This window comes from Phasianus colchicus, chromosome 4 (assembly GCF_987193195.1).
Source record: "Phasianus colchicus chromosome 4, bPhaCol1.hap1.1, whole genome shotgun sequence".
Classification (NCBI taxonomy): Eukaryota; Metazoa; Chordata; class Aves; order Galliformes; family Phasianidae; genus Phasianus; species Phasianus colchicus.
Window position 1 is genome coordinate 66,411,260 of NC_143439.1, and position 15,850 is coordinate 66,427,109.

The window sequence follows — 15,850 nt, forward strand, 5'->3', positions numbered from 1 at the left end:
CAACTCACCTGGCAGGACTGTAAGAAAAGCACTGCGAAAACTGTAGCCCATGGTGTTTGCCCCTAAGCAAATGTACATCCCTGCATCCTCTTCCTTGGCTCGAGTAATCATCAGTTTGTTCAGGTAGGAGCCATCAGGACGGGACCAGACCTCCCCTGTGGGTAGCACTACAAACTTCTGTCCCCCGACATCAATGGTAGAGTTGTACTTGCTCTCTGTGCCATACTCCACTCGCTTCAGCCACTGGATGACAGGTTTGACATCACTGCGGACTTTACACTGGAAGGATGTGGTCCCACCGTAGTCTACCGTTGTGTTGACGGGGTGCGTCCCTGTCAGGATGGGCTTGGATCTTGTTCTCTCTGCACAAAAACACAAGGAGCTCCATGGAAAATGGGGTTTGCCAACCTGATTAACTCGTGATTCCAGAACTATTGGAAAAAGGTGTAGAATGCATGCAAAAAATTGTCTAATCCAACCCTCTGTCATACAGTAGGCTGAGATCTCAGCTGAATTTCCCCAGTCCCATTTCCCTGTGCTGCAACTATGAGAAAGAGCTAGAAGATGTCACCCTTCCTTGTATTCCCACTAAAACATATCTCAGGAAACGCATCCCAGAAAGATGTGATCTTAATGATGTACCTGCACCTACAGAACGTTTAAAAGGTTGCAGAGGAAGATAAACGGCTTGAAATTAGCCAAAAGAATAAAACCCTTTTGGGATTAAATTTGAACAATACAGCAGGTCTGAACATGAATTAAGTAGTTTATCTAACTATAAATGTTCAGTTGATATTGATTGCAATGGTATCTTAACAATGTATACAACTGTCTGAAGGGAAGGTGTAAAGAAGACAGAGCCAGGCTCTTCTCAATGCCAAGAGGCACTGAGCACAAACTGGAGCCCAGGAGCTCCCTCTGTCCATCAGAAAGCATTGCTGTGGGAGCTGCCAAAGCACTGGTATGGGGACCAGAGAGGCTGTGGGCTCTCCTCCTTGAGGATTTCCAAAAGCCACCTGGACGTGGGGCTCAGCACCTGCTCAGGGAGGGCTGTGATGGAGCCAGAAGGACCCAGAGGTTCCCCTCTCATCCATGCTGTGATTCTGTGTCTTTTATCACTGCCTCTGGTAGGGTGTAATTTACAAGTGTATTCTCAGGTACAACCTCAGGGCTTTTAGTTTTTTAGATCAGATTATTTGCAAGTATAAGGCTACCAACAGTTTGGGTACAGGAACTTGTGGTAAGACATGTTCCTTTTCCTTTTGGTCATTCCAAATATCTCCTAAAGACAAAAAATAAACAGATGGGAAGAAGCCCCTTACTTCACAGATTGTCTATCAGCAGTGAGGGCAGGCTGTGGATTTCTCACATAGAATCATAGAACATCTTTGCTTTGGGAATCCCTTGGGAGTCTGTCACCTTTTCTGCTGGGCCTGGCATATGTCCATGGGATCAAAACTCTACTGGATGTCATCCCACACCATGTCACCACTGCTGGGCTAGAGCAGCTGAAGCCACAGGCACCACCAGTGCAGAAAATCTTGCATCAGCCTCACCTACCATCTGCTTTTATTACTCCTTTCTTCAGTCTAATCGTCCACACACTCACTGTGGAGTAACATTTATGGAGTAACAGGCCAGGGATCTTTTCTTTTCTAGCCAGTGACAAAATCTTCCATTTCTCACTCAAATTTTGTTTCACGTCTCAGCTGATGGTAGGAAAGGAAATCAAACACAAAAGTTCACAAGATCGTGCTTTCCAGCACGATCGTAAGCCATAGGTTGTGTCAATACCACGTAAAATCAAAAGAAAACTAAATTCCTGATTCCTAGGAATATTAGGATCTTTTTTTTAGGTGGCAGCATCACAGAAACGAGGACAAGGATTTACTGAAAACTTCTTTCCTAGGCACAGAGAGAAATGATGGTATCACAGTGGGTGGTAACTGCTGGCAATCATCAACCACTTTTGAAGGCAAAACACTGCTGGATTGATCCTGTAACACAACAGCTCCCACCAGCACAGGCTTTGAGGTGACAGCAAGGAACAATGGACCCTCTTTCAAAAAGTCAGGGTACTGTCAACAATGAGAGCTCTAAAGATGTGCCTGGGAAACAAAAATACCACCATGGTCTCCATAGGACTACAAGCAGAAATCACAGCTGGGGAGACTGAGACTCAGATAAGCAGGACGGGTTTAGGAGTGGAGGCTCAAGGAAAAAAAAAAAAAAAAAAGGAAAAAAAAAAGAGGAAATTGAATAAAACCTGAAATACTCCACAGAATGATGTTAAAAATAGAAAGACGTCTGAAGACTGCTTAATGCCCTTATCTGCCTGACTCTGGTTCCAGCTTTCGTTACTGTTTTCACTCCTAGCCAGCAAAAGCTAATGAAAACAAAGGTTACATACATCTTTAAGTTGATAAAAACCAAGATAAACAGGGACACAGAAAGGGGTTTGTTCCTGGTGCTGTCTGGTTTTGATGAAGTGAAAATGCCACAGCTGCCATTAGGATGGGGCTTGATTCATTTCCCTGTCTCTGCTCCTGGTTTTAGTGTAAACACATGTTTTTACTGTCTCCACACAGCTGCATCTTTATCAAATCCAGATGTCTAGCAGGTTTGTGCCTTCAGAGCCCAACAGAGCTCCCCACATGTGCTTTTAATTCCTGTTATTCTAGAGAAAGGACTTATCAGAGACCAGATCTTTACCTTAAAGAACAATCTTTCACACTGGGATAAACTTTCTCATGCTAAAACACATGCACAGACGGACAAACAACATGCTTTCCATGTGACTGGAAATAGCCCTCCATACCCCTGCTCCTCAGTAATGAAGGATATTCCATCTTCCCCCACTTTGCTCATCTTCTTCTTCAGCTTGCTGTTCCATAATCTTTTCCATGACAGTTTATGATGATGTCATAGACAAAGCATTATGATTTAAGAAGAAGAGTTCTACTTTGGTAGACTTAGGGAGCTTTGAGTATAATTATCTTCAGTAATAATATGGGAAACAGGAGATTAGAGGCCAAAAATCAGAATATCAGCCGGTAAGTAGAGCAATTTACTCTACTACATCACAAAGTAAGGTAATCCCCCATAGCTCATCTTCTAAGGGCTGAGACTACAGATACATACAGGACTTCAGTGGGATTTTAAAATTTTGTTAGCATCTCATTTGTATGCACCTGAACTTTCATATATCTAAATGCTTTTAAAGATTTGGCCCTAAAGCCGTGTCTGGCTAATCAATCTAGTCGTAAGATTTCTGCTCATTCCCTTGGGAGATTTCTCTAATGAAGTGGGTCTCTTATTACAGATGTCTAAGTCTAAATTTTCAGTTGATTGGTTTCACTTCACTCTGATAAAGTAATCTGGACCATCCTAGTATTTCCAACCCTCCTCTACGGCCCTCTGTGAAGGCCTTCTTGGTAAGTTCCCATTTTGCTCTTAAACTGACTGTCAGCTGCATAGGGTTGAATTGATCAGTTGTGAACTTATGCCATGCGAGTGATGTTAGATGACAGTTTCCTAAGAGTTTCTCTTTACTTCAGACTTCTAAATTGTATTAGTAACACTCTGTCTTTCTTGGATGTTAGGTTTATTCTAGTTTCAACAATGTTTTCTCTGATGGTTCCTGTTGGCATTTCTAACACTTACCCAAGTCTATATCCAGCTGCCAGCACTGCATCCTCAAAACCATGCTCTCTGAACTCAGCCAACCCCTTTCTGATAGCTCCCTCCCCCCCTTTCCACCATAAAGGCTGCACTTACGGATCACTTCAACTTTGTAAGTCGCATTGATTTCCCCAACTTTGTTAAACACTCGGCAGGTGTATTTCCCACTATCCTCTGGCTTCAGACTCTTCAGGTTCAGAGTCCACTTCTTCTTCTTGTTCTCCCCAGTCTCATGGGGCATGAGGGGCTTATTGTCCTTCAGCCATGTGATGTCGGGCCGTGGGTTGCCGCTGGCCACACACTTCAGGCGGATGGAGCTGCCGACAGGACGGGCGATCACTCTGCGTCTCATCTTTGCAGGCTGGGTGAACCTGGGCTGGGCTGCAAAAGGCACGAACAATTGACTCCAGTGAGCAAAAGGCATATAAAGCAGGATGCTACTGTCAAACATTATGGCCAAATTTTCTCAAGAGGCGCTCAGCAGCACCATGCAAGACATCTCATATTCCAGCTCATACCAATTTACTTAGAGAGCACTATACAGCCTGGTGCAGTTGAGTGTTTAGAGGACTGCTATGAATAAATTAGCCTCCTGCATGGAACAACCCCAGAATTCCTCAGTGTCCTTAAGGCAACTGAGTCAAACAACCTCACAAAATAATACTAGAATCATGCTAAAGGCAAAATGTGACTCCGCAATAACATTATAATTGTTAACATATTCCATGCCAGAAATGCAAGCCCTTAGCTAAGAACAAAGGAAAAACCACAGATTCCTGTTAAGCTGGCAATTTTCTCAGTCCTTTGGTTGTCATGTATAGCTTCATTTTTTGAAGACATTTTTGCCTTGTAGTTCTCACTGGGTTTAGTGGAACTTGGGAAGGGTCAACAACTTTTCAAACTGTAACACAGTCTTAGAAGTGAGCAAGACATTTGAACAATCATCTGAACTAAAAGGTATGAGATCCACTCAGTACTAACTTATGGAGCATTCGTGTTGGAAGACCCAAAGGAACAAAAAAAACACATGGAAATATACAAGAAAAGAAAACTTGAGTCAACCTAATGCTCATCCATCCCCAATACTGTGAAGCTGAAGCAATATCTGCTGGTGGAGAGAATGATGGGATAAGATAAAGTTACCTTGACTTAGGATGGAAATAACTAGTATTTCTAGAAGCAATGACAAGAACACTAGAGAAATGTGAGGTCCCTCACCTGGCAAAATCTAGAATTTATACCCTCAGATTTGGATTAGATAAGAATTCCAGAGGGAAAAGAAGTGGCATCTTCACACCTTGGTAGCTTTAGTAATATTGGTGAGGATCTTCCTATAAAATCGTGAGTTGGTCTAATTAATCAGTAGAAAGAAAAAATGCTTTGCTTTGCACGCTTTTAAGACACTTAATACTATAAGATTTGTTGCAAGGCAAAAGCTTGAAAATCCAGAAGAAATTACAGCTTTCCCTGTATTTCCTTAATTATGCCATATCAGTAAAGGGGCACTTACAGCTACAGTCTGCTGCTGAGATTAACACCACTTCTGACTCCCACTTGGCACTCTCTCATTGCTTCCAAAAGGCTCCTGCCTAATTCATCTGCCTTCTTCTTCATTTTGACAACATCAGTTTCTCCTTGCCAGCTCCATAATAGGTTTCTCTCCCTGCTTTCAATCTTTTTTCGTGCTTAGTATAACCTTACTTTTCAGCCTCAGATGGCAGTCACTTTACGTTTTCAAACTCCCTGCTATATTCTCCCTGTTTCTTTGCTTGGAGAAAATGAAAAACAGAGAATGATTGGCCATTGGCTTGGACATGCCCATCAACCACTGCAATTAGAGATCCACAACATCAGTAGAACACAGCACACCAAAGCAAGCTGAGAAGGTTGTACTTCAGACAAAGGGAAGTTTGCTACAGGTGGGACTACCTACCACAGAGCCAGCCCTGCTGCCCAGAAATGGGCAGAAGCTCCAGGATGTGCATTATAGTGGAGAACTGATGGATGGAGGAGGTTAGTTTGCAGCTTCCTCTCTCCACGCATCTGCAAATTGCAACCATTGCCCTCTGAGGTCTGTGACCCTGTCCCCTGGTGCTCTCACCCACCTGCAGCCTTGACCTACAACCCTTCCTCTCAGAAGAAGACACCCTTTGGCATTCCCCCTCTCTCGGAGTCTCTTTCTTTAGGAGAAACCATCTGCCTCTGCAGCCTTCTCTTGCCCTCCTTGACTGTCATTTTGGGTCCCAGCCATTTCATGTTATTTCAAACTCTTGCTCAGAAATGCTTTGCTCTCCGTACAGAGACTTTCATGTGTAATCTAATGAACTGGAGCAACTCTGGCTCTGAGAATCCTTGCCACGACAGCTGAGCAGCAAGTGTGACATACTAACCTCCTGCACAGCTCCTGGTGCGTAAATAACCCCCTGCACAGCTCCTGGTGTGTAAATTTCTGGGTATTCCCTTGAGGATTTGCTGCAAGAGGAGGCTCCCTCCCAGCAAAACAATTGGCCTCTAGAGGGGAAATTAACCCCATCAGGGCTGAACATTAGGAATGACTGCAAGCTCAGGCCTTTTCCCCCACTCTTTCCTGCTTCCACAGCAGCATTTTGGGACACAATCTCTGTATTCAGTAAGAGAGGTGCAAAAGAGAAACTTTCTCCCCAAAAGCAGGCCTATAACATTTCTGTATGTTCTCCTGCTCTGATTCCCATAAATCTGTCTGAAGTTTTGCACTCATTCTCTCATGCAACGTTGCTCAGATACACACCAAGCTACAGGTAAAGCTAAACTTGTTTGGCTCTTTCCGTCTTTCTTGTTCTGCTTAGGGAAGGTTAAGTGATTATGCGCTCTCAAAAGCTACTCCAGCCTGCATGCAATATGCTGAAATCAGATCCCATTTACACAGCCCTGAATACTTCCTTGACAAAAGCCTGAATTGGGCAAGTTTAGAAAGGACAGTCAACAAAAAAGGAGAAAAAGAGAGACACACACATAAGAGACAAAAAGAAGCTCAGCATTTCACAAAGGAGATGGAGAGAGAAACAGCACTGTGAGACAGAAAAGGTCTCCCTTGAGTTTGTGCTGGTAAATGTCCTTCCCCAGATCTGTACCATTTACAGAAGTTTTGCTTGTTGGAGTGCCAGAGAAGGTCATTACAAAGTGCCTCTGTATTATTTATACTTCATTGCTTGTTCTCCTCCACATCGCTTGGTGTTTGCTTCATAAACATGAACAGCACATTTGTACAGTATAAATTATGCCAAGCACAAGATCAAGGGAAAACACAAGCAGATAGGGACAAAGAAACAGTGTTGTGCGTGGGTTTCTTGCTGAAACCTGTTTACCGTGAAGGTTCAAGCTAATGAAAATGAAATGAAGCAGAAGGTTATGAGCACAAATTGCTGGGAAGGAGTTCAGCTATCTGCTCTCCCTGGATAACATCCCAAGATGCATGGATTAGTCCCAGAGACTCCTGTCTACTATTGCTCCTACAAATCTAGGTGGTTAGCTAAAACATGCAGTCTGCTGTGATCTGCTATGTATACCTCCACATAGTGATAATGCTGCTTCAAGCTTTCCTGATGCTTACACAAAAATAATCCTATGTACTACCAAGCACTGAAGTACTTTCAGATCTTTAGGATAAGAGCTCAGTCATTTGTGGGAAAATGAGGACAGGGATATCTATCTTTTCCTGCTCTTGTTGGGCAGACCTTTCCCCAGAGATTTCCTTCCACAATGGTAGCTGGACAGCAAGCTGGGGCAATCATCAAGTTTCCTTTTTCAGTTCTCCAGTGCCCAAGACTCTGCAAACACTAACTGCACCTTCACTCATTCTCTTCCTGAAAACCACAGACACACACTGATCCTCCCTGCATACCAGCACTTTTCTGGTGAACGCTGCTGGGCTTGGGTACATCTGCAGTCTATCTCAGCCTTTTCCCTGTTTGGGGAGAGGAGATAGGAAGGAGGTAAAGTGGAAAAAATCACACTGCAGCACAAAGAACTGAGCCAGGACATCGCAAGGCACAGCACAGTCTCTACTACTAATTTTAACAGTACACACATCTTTTATCATAGTGTGGATCCATCATCACCAGTTCTCCCAGCAGTATCTCTTCCGTAACTTTTAATACTTATTCCTATCTTCACCAGGGTAATGAAGAGTGGAGAGATGGGAATTGTTCTTGCTAGATGACGAATCCCTCCTGAAGGATTCCCAACTTGGAGCCATGTTTTTCCTACCTCTAATACATTGTCATCCTTTTCCTTCTGCCTTCCTCTCTCAGAACAAACTCAGGCTCAGGTGAAATTGTAATTCAAGGCCATTATGATACTGCTTCCTCTAGCTTTGGATGGACTACACTTCAGCACACCACACCCTTTGTTTGCCAGCTCCTGAAAAAAGCTGGCCTTAGTTCAAGTGGTGGGGACTCATATGGTGACAGCTTGACAGGTTCCACCCCTACCACTGCTATGAGGATACTCACTGGCCATGAACGTGGGAGAAAGCCATCTTTCTGTCACAATATTCAAAGGGATAGACTGTGAGAGCAAAATGGAAATGCCTTGCTTTGTCTCTTGGGGTCTTAAACTCTCCCGACAGCAATGGCTAAAAGATGTTTGGCATCAGCCTGACGATTTCTTGTCCTTCAAGAAGTGCTTGGACCAAATGCTGGATCTGTGAATCTTGCTGTGATTCACAGCCTTTTTCAGGAGAGACATTTCAGCAGTTCTCCTAAACTTTGGAACAGTATTGAAATCCTATCCTTGAACAGTCCATGATTGAGAGAAGTTCACGTAGGTGTCTAAAAGAGAGGGTAGTTTTCAAAGTACTCAGCTTTGACTTAATGCTAATACTCTGAAGTCAAGACCTCCTATTTGCCCTCAATGGGAGCAGTGTTGTGCTGGCAATGAAGGCTTTTGGAAATATTGCTGTAAAAGTCAATGTGTCTTTTACAGAGTCTATGAAAGCTATTATAGCTGCACATGCAAAGGAAAGTCGCTGCCCAAAAAAAACAAATGCAAGGGAGAACCATGCTGGAGTATAAGGCAGGGGGCCCTAAAGCCAATCATGGGCTGCATTTTGCAGAAGGACCCTTGGATGGGATCCATTCACACCAACACATTTAGCTGAGGCTCTGTTTATTATTTGACCATCTGCAGGGAGAACTCACTCCATTTGCTCTGCCTTTTCCTTTCCTTCTGCAATTGAGAAACATGCTGTGTGAGCAACACTGAACCAGGAACAGAAGGAAAACACACACTGTTCCTTACCCCACTGCTTCCCAGAATGATCTTCATATTCTCCATTAGAGCCTTCAGGTGTCTGGCTGTTCTTTCCTGAGCTGGTATCATCTGCAAAAGAGAAGAAAATGAAGATGTTAGGAAGATCTCCTGCAGTGCAGCAGTGTGATGAAGGGAGTTTGCATTTCCTCCTGCAGGCACTGTGAAGCTGAAAGGCTTCGACATACATTTGGCATTCACATCCTGCCATGTACAGCTTAGTTTAGTAAACAATTTCGTTGCTGCTTTATGAGCTTTTCGGCAAGCTACCAAAGCAATGGGAGATTAATCAATGTTTCCATTAATAGCTGACAAAAGACTCTTTGTTTATGTTTACAGGTTGCCATTCTCTAGGAGGAGCCAATCTGTTGTACCTTCTATGCAAATAATGGTATGAATCAAAATTATAGATAATTAAACCTGGGAGGTGGTGAAGGCTTGTGTGATCAGTCACACAGAGCGCAAGCAATGGAATTAGGACCACTAATTTGCCTTTCAGCTTCCACACAAAATCAGGAAAGCAAGCAGGTTTGCTGAGGGTCAAATGAGCCCTTGAGGGATATCAAACACAAAGATAAGGCCGGTCAAAGCATGGAAAAGTTTTATATATATATATATGTTTAAAAAAAAAAAAAAATTAAGGCTATCCATCCACCTATAGCAATGATACAGCTCTCTCTCCCTAATCACTTCCTATTATTGGCACAGGCTGCTCAGGGAGGTTGGTGGGGTTACCATCCCTGGAGGTGTTCAAGAACCTTGGAGAAGTGGCACTGAGGAACATGGTGGGGATGTGTCAGTGGCTGAGCTTGGTGATTTCAGTGATCTTTTCCAACCTTAATGATTCTATGATTCTAAGTGTGTGTAATAAAGCCAGAACTAAAGTCTTATTTCATCTCTGTGAGGGCAACTTGGTTGGCAGAGAGAGGTCAGAGGAAGGCAGGGTCTACCTCAGTAAGAACTAGCAGAACTACTCTACAGCAGTGTAAAATGCCAGCAAAAGAAGTGGAAATGCCTAAGCTAAGGAATGAATCCCTCTGAATGCTCAGCTCCTCAAACTCATAAGAAAAAATAACTCAGGCAAAAGAGAGAAAATTCTTTACTAATCTCTGCAGTGGAGAGAAAAAGCTCTGTAATTTTTAAATATTTTTTTAATAGAGAGAGGTATATGCAAAATGTGCAAATAGTAGAGCTGTTCTTTATAGTTACTTTAGAAGATGCACTGGGCTTAGTAAACTTGCATGTTGGCTTTGTGAGTGAAGTCCATAGCTATAACCCCATCCTCAGCCCAGTTTCCACTAGTTTGGAAAACCACCCTGTCTCCTCAACATGGGGCACTTTATGCTGCCACATGGTTGGCTCTCGTTTGCTGCTGCCTCTTCAGCAGCGAGGCTGCAGTGCCATAGGGGTTTGTCTCCCCTCACCCCTGGCAGATTTCTCTCTTCTCCTCGTGGCGACTTCAGCACGGTTCCCCCCAGAGGTATGTGCAGCTGTCACTTCGAGGGGTAAAGAAAACTTTCAGGGCCGCAGCACGCCGTGCCCTTGCTCCAGCAGCTCGCTCTGGCCGCCTGCCCTGTCCCACCTCCCTCACCCTTCGCCGTCCCTGGAATCCCAGAGGCTTTCCTGGCTGAGCAGCGGGGAAGCAGCGTGAAACGCAGCCACGCTCAGCAAACAGCCTTGGCAAACTGAAAGCAGGCAGTACAAATTTACCCATTATATATGGTGGCTTGCTTATGATGGATTGCCTCCTTTCAGTTAAAATACTGAATGGATTATTTTCTGGTGCTTGTACAGTTTTTCTCATAAATACCAGTTGGGCTACGAATGAAATTCTGGATGCTCCGTGGCAGAGAATTTAGTAAATTCCTTAGTACCATTATAAAAATGTACAGGGTAATGAAGAAGAAATGAAAAGTATGGTCAGAGATGTAGGAATCCTGCACACTGTTAAGCTGCCGAATATCTTAAAAGTGGCTAAGGCCTTTAAGTGGTGATGTCCTGTCAGTTATATCTTAATCCTCTCCAGCTCAGTGTACAAAGAGCAGGGCAGCCTCCCTTGCCTTCAGCCTCATGTTACAGTATGTCAGCCCATGTGCACTCCTCCTGCCTGCACACCAGGACCGACTGGCATCCTCAACACCTCTTGACACGCTGCCAAGCTTTTGATGTCAATAAAATTGCCCTGAATCTGTTTGATCCTTTGAAGATGCCTTGTAGGTTGTTATCCCACCAAATCCCAAACTTGCGGAGTAACTTACCAAACCCAGAGAAAATCGTTTTGGGGGAAGAGATTGGGATAGCTAATGTCACCATACTGGGCATATGAAACAAATACTTTGGCAGAGTAGCAAGAAGTAGCCACATGCATGTAGGTTTGTTGGTTTGGATCCACTGGAACCAGTTTCATGCTTGTTAGGAATGTGGCAACGTTAACAACAAAACACAGCAGAAGACTTAGGTGGAGTGGAAATGTCATAAACATGGAAACTCGTGTGGAATAGAACTACTCCGTCCCACACCCAGAGCTGCACACTGGGTGAGGGGATGCTACTGAAATCTCTGTTCCAGCTGCAAGAACTGCAAGAAAACCTGAAAACTGCAAAAAAAAAAAAAAAAAAAAAAAAGCTGATTTATGAAATACAGAAACTGGATGAAACTCAGCAAAGCTCATTTGGGAGTGATTTCTTGAAACAAGGGAATCTCAGTGCAAGCTCGAAAGTGTGAGCAAGCCAGGACAACAGCCAGTAATATAACAATTAAGCATTAACCTGGGATGTCAGTACCCCAGGGTCAAGTCCTTCTGCTACATTCACAGATGGATTTGAACCTCCTCTCCTGCACCTTGGGTGAGTGCCTTAAGCGCTGAGCTGTGATATCAGAGAGCCAAAAAAACCCACATTATTTTATAAAGTGGAACAGCAAAGCAGAAGATAGATATCTCAAGAACAATCTTATTATGGATGAGCCCTGTTTAATTCAGATATATCAATGAGATTTGACTTTCACCTGACACAATCACACCCAAAGTTAGTACTGCATACATAGGAAGTGTCTGTTCTTCCCTGTTGAGACAGAGATTGGCCTCAGAAAACAAGTCCCACTCAAATATATATGATCAGCATGTAAACAATGAGTTGGTAACTAAAATCATGAATCTTAGCTATATTCAAAAAAGACTTAATAAACTGATTGCTTATTCAAACTTTTGTCACTTCCCACAGAGGCAGCCAGGTCAGGGTGACACACAAAAATCCAGCAGCAGCCAAAGGGCAGTGAGACCAGCTATGCAGCAGGGCCAGCCTTGCTGCCAGCAGATTATTGCAAGAGGCAGTGCTAAGAAGGATGAGCTGCTGAAGTTTCCTACGAGCTCCCTTTTCCGTGACCTATATTGGAAGGTCATCCTGTGCTGGACATCTTGGACACTATCACAGGGTTAGGAGAGCAGCCAGTTGGAAGACTAAGTGGAAAACCTGCCTTGAAAAATAATCACTGACTAATTTTATGTCACGAGTATCCTGGGGGTAGGAAAATACACACTGTGCACATGATTTGGGTGTCCTCTCTCTACAAGCTGGTTTTGTGGTGTTGGAAAGCTTGAATAATTTGTCAAGAAACCTGAAGTGGAAGATTCCCGTATCAGGTCAGGTGACAAACTATCGTATTATGTCAGGTGATAGACTTGGAGACAAGGGACAAACCTATGTAGCCCCCTTCCCCTCCAAGTATGACACCTGGCCATTAAAGGTAGGGTCAGAATGGGTCCAAAGGCATCCAGTTGTTTAGGAATGCTGTCCCAGTGGCTGCCTCCCATCTCCTCCCGGATGTTGCTCCAAGCTAGCTTCCAGGTTGAGATGCCATGGGTTGGTGTGGGCTGGGAAAGTGTTGGGTGGGGTGAAAGGGGGATCATGAGCTTGTTTTTGTATGAGATGTGATGCATCTGAGAGTATGAAGCCTCGGCTATCAGTGCTGACGTCATGGCCAAATTGCTCTTTCACACTCCAGAAAGCATGACGCTCTGTGCATATTGCCTGTCATGTGTCCTCCTGGATGATTTCCTTTCACAAAAAACAGGTTAGATTTCTTCAGACAGGGATTTCTGTATGTAACCCCATCAGTTGACAAATGGGATCCTAGGGGACAGAGAGCGCCATATAAGCAGAGTATGGTTACCATTTATTACCATAGCAGAATTGTTCCGTTACCTCTTAAAAGTTAAAACAAATGGAAAATTCTGCATAATCATCTGACTCCAAGAGGAGCTGATGGGAAACATTCACAGGCTGTTACTGAGCCAGGATCAAATTTTATTTACCCACAGACTTTCTGTGGAGGCTTCATGTTCTAGCTGAACGGGCATGACTTGTTTTCAGACCAATACCATGCTTTGAGCACTCATCCCCAAGTCAAAACAACCTCCCAGTTTTATGAAGCAAAACTCTAGCCATAATGTTTCTCTATGATTCACAAAGTTGCTTTAATTTGTTATAATGCAAGGCCAGTCTCTGCTCTGACTTGATGGGACCAGCTTTGGAGCCTTTGATGTCAGAGGCCTTGAAAGCCCCATTTCGCAGATGAGCCAGCTTTGCATAAATAAACAAAGTGACCTCTGAACTGGAGCCTGAGACGTGAACACACTTCAAAGCCCTGGGGGAGGCACTGGGGGGGGGGGAGGGGAAGGAGGGAAAGGGGGGACAACAGGGAATGAAGCGATCAGCATGCATCATTAAGGCAGCCCCTACTCAACACTCAACTGCTGCCCAACAAGGGGTGCAAATAAAAGGAGGGAGGGAGTGAAATGAGGGGGAAAGTGATGTAATCCAGTCAGGCTTGAACAATTAGAATGAGGCCTTTTCTCATGGATGCATGAAAGGGATCTCTCTGAACTCCAGCTTTAGGCGCTTTCCCTCGCGCTTACCTAGGTGCACCATATTTGCACATTGTGTTTGTGCCCCAACTTTGCTGCTGCAGAGGCTCAGTAAATGACAAACCTAAAGTTGGCTGTGGGTGGTGGGTCTTGGGCCTTCCTTGGAGCTAGATCAGAATTTGTTATAATGAACTTAACCATAAAATCAAGGGGTGAGAGTAGACCAGGAAGTGTTTGGACTCCTTTCCCAGTAGTCCTGGTGGTGCAGCAGACAGACGATAAACAACTTCGAAGAATGCAAGTGCAATCTGAAAAAGTCTGTATCTACAGTTTATCTCAGATAAATTCAGGATTTCCTGTAGTACTGCCTGAAATTTAAAGGGAAACACAAGGGTAAGATCATTCTGTTTTACTGAGCCTCCTGCCATCCTAACAGCTTCAACTGATGGCCACGTGAATGGTCCATGAGGTATGCATGTAGACAGGCAGTAACAACTTTATCACAGGGTTTGCAGGGATTAAGGCACTTGCTTTCCCCAGATCTCCTTAATGCAGATTAACACTCCAGGTTTCACTTAGAATTTCAGCTGGTATTAACTCCCAATGGCCAGAGAAATGAGTCCCAGACTACTGGCTAGTGCATGATTTCAATCCGAAAGCTACTTATGCCAGCTTCCAGGATTTTGTCACTTGCCTTGTGATATTTGGGGTTTCTAAAGAACTTTGATCCTGACATGAGATTGCTTGAGAATTTCAGGATTTTGTTTGTTATTGATTTGCAGTCTATGACTGCAAAGAAGAATTCCGCATAAATATACCTGAAGACTTGGAAGGAAGAAAACATTGATTTTTGAGATCTTGTGACCTTTTTAGCTTGTCTTGTGTTTTTTCTTTTTTTTTTTTTTTTGTTTTGTTTTGTTTTAGTTTTTGTTTTTGAGGCCCACATTCCTGGGTCCGGTGATTCATGGATGAATTCAAAGCCCGATTTGAAATCACAGCAAAGATTAAAAAGCAAAATTTGTATCTCAGCTAATCCTGAATTTACTCACATCGCTGAGGTTTAATTTAGCAAGCTTTCTCTCTGAACACTCCTTTATGCTAGAGTCAGATAGGAAAAAAATACAATGAATTCATCCCACTAACACAAATCTGGTTTAAATCTTAGGTGGTATTTTGAATATTTTTTCATAGTTCCTCCAGCAACCCTTCATTTCATGCTTGCCACTCCTTAACCTGCCTACTACTATATTAACAGTGTCATCCACTGTATTAACAGTGCTGATGCTTTGAAAAGGCAGGAAATATGTTTAGAATTTATTAGGAAGGGTGCAGTGAAAGCAAAGTGATCAGGAATTTTTGGAGCAATGAAAAAAAGTCTCCTGGAGGAAACCCCTTTCCTTGGGCCCAGCCAAACTAAACCCCTGAAGATGAAAAAGAAGAAACCCACTCAGAGGAGCACACAGCCAAGGAACACTCTAGCTATTTTTATTTATTTTATTTTTTTTATTAAACAAAAAATATATGTTACTGGCAGAGAATTTGCCTCTGTAATGGGCACTGCAGACTTTACTGCTTATTGCCTTTGGTTTCAGTTGGGCCAAAAATAACCAGAGCTATTGGTATTAGAATTTCCTGAATATATAGATTATATATATATATAAAGTATGGTTTGTGCTAGTGGCTTTTTTGGTATTTTCATCTCTGGTCAAATTCATGGGAATTTCCATTTTAAAAAATTCATGGATTTCACTTCAGCCTCAGTACTGGGAGTTTCTATATAAGCAAAATGTGTTGAAAAGAATCCTTTGCAGCCTAGCTCATGAATTCAGGAGGGACACCACAGGCTACAGGCTACAGCCCTGGCTAGGAAGTGAGGACACTCAACTTCTGCCCCTTCCTACATTCCACTTTTTTAAGCTATACCATTCCTCACTGTAGATGACAAAGCTCTTTGTTGTTGTCTGTTGCTGCAACCCACATCTCAACAGGTGAACATACATTGGGAGCAACTGCTTTAAG

At 43.4% G+C, this 15,850-nt stretch overlaps 1 protein-coding gene and 1 long non-coding RNA gene across 2 annotated transcripts in view; one reads left to right on the top strand and one right to left on the bottom strand.

Moving 5' to 3' along the window:
• FGFRL1 (fibroblast growth factor receptor like 1) overlaps nt 1–15,850 on the bottom strand; it is a 170,225-nt gene that overhangs the window by 8,467 nt on the left and 145,908 nt on the right. Inside the window, exons 4-6 of the mRNA XM_031588241.2 lie at nt 8,959–9,039; nt 3,778–4,062; nt 9–362 (exon numbers count right to left, since the gene is read on the bottom strand). Of these exons, the coding sequence (XP_031444101.2) occupies nt 9–362; nt 3,778–4,062; nt 8,959–9,039 (720 nt within the window). The remainder of the gene's footprint in view (nt 1–8; nt 363–3,777; nt 4,063–8,958; nt 9,040–15,850) is intronic.
• On the top strand, nt 2,822–12,776 carry LOC149918304 (uncharacterized). The gene is made up of 3 exons (XR_016466246.1): nt 2,822–3,053; nt 9,307–9,358; nt 12,189–12,776. It is a non-coding gene; the product is annotated as an uncharacterized LOC149918304 (long non-coding RNA).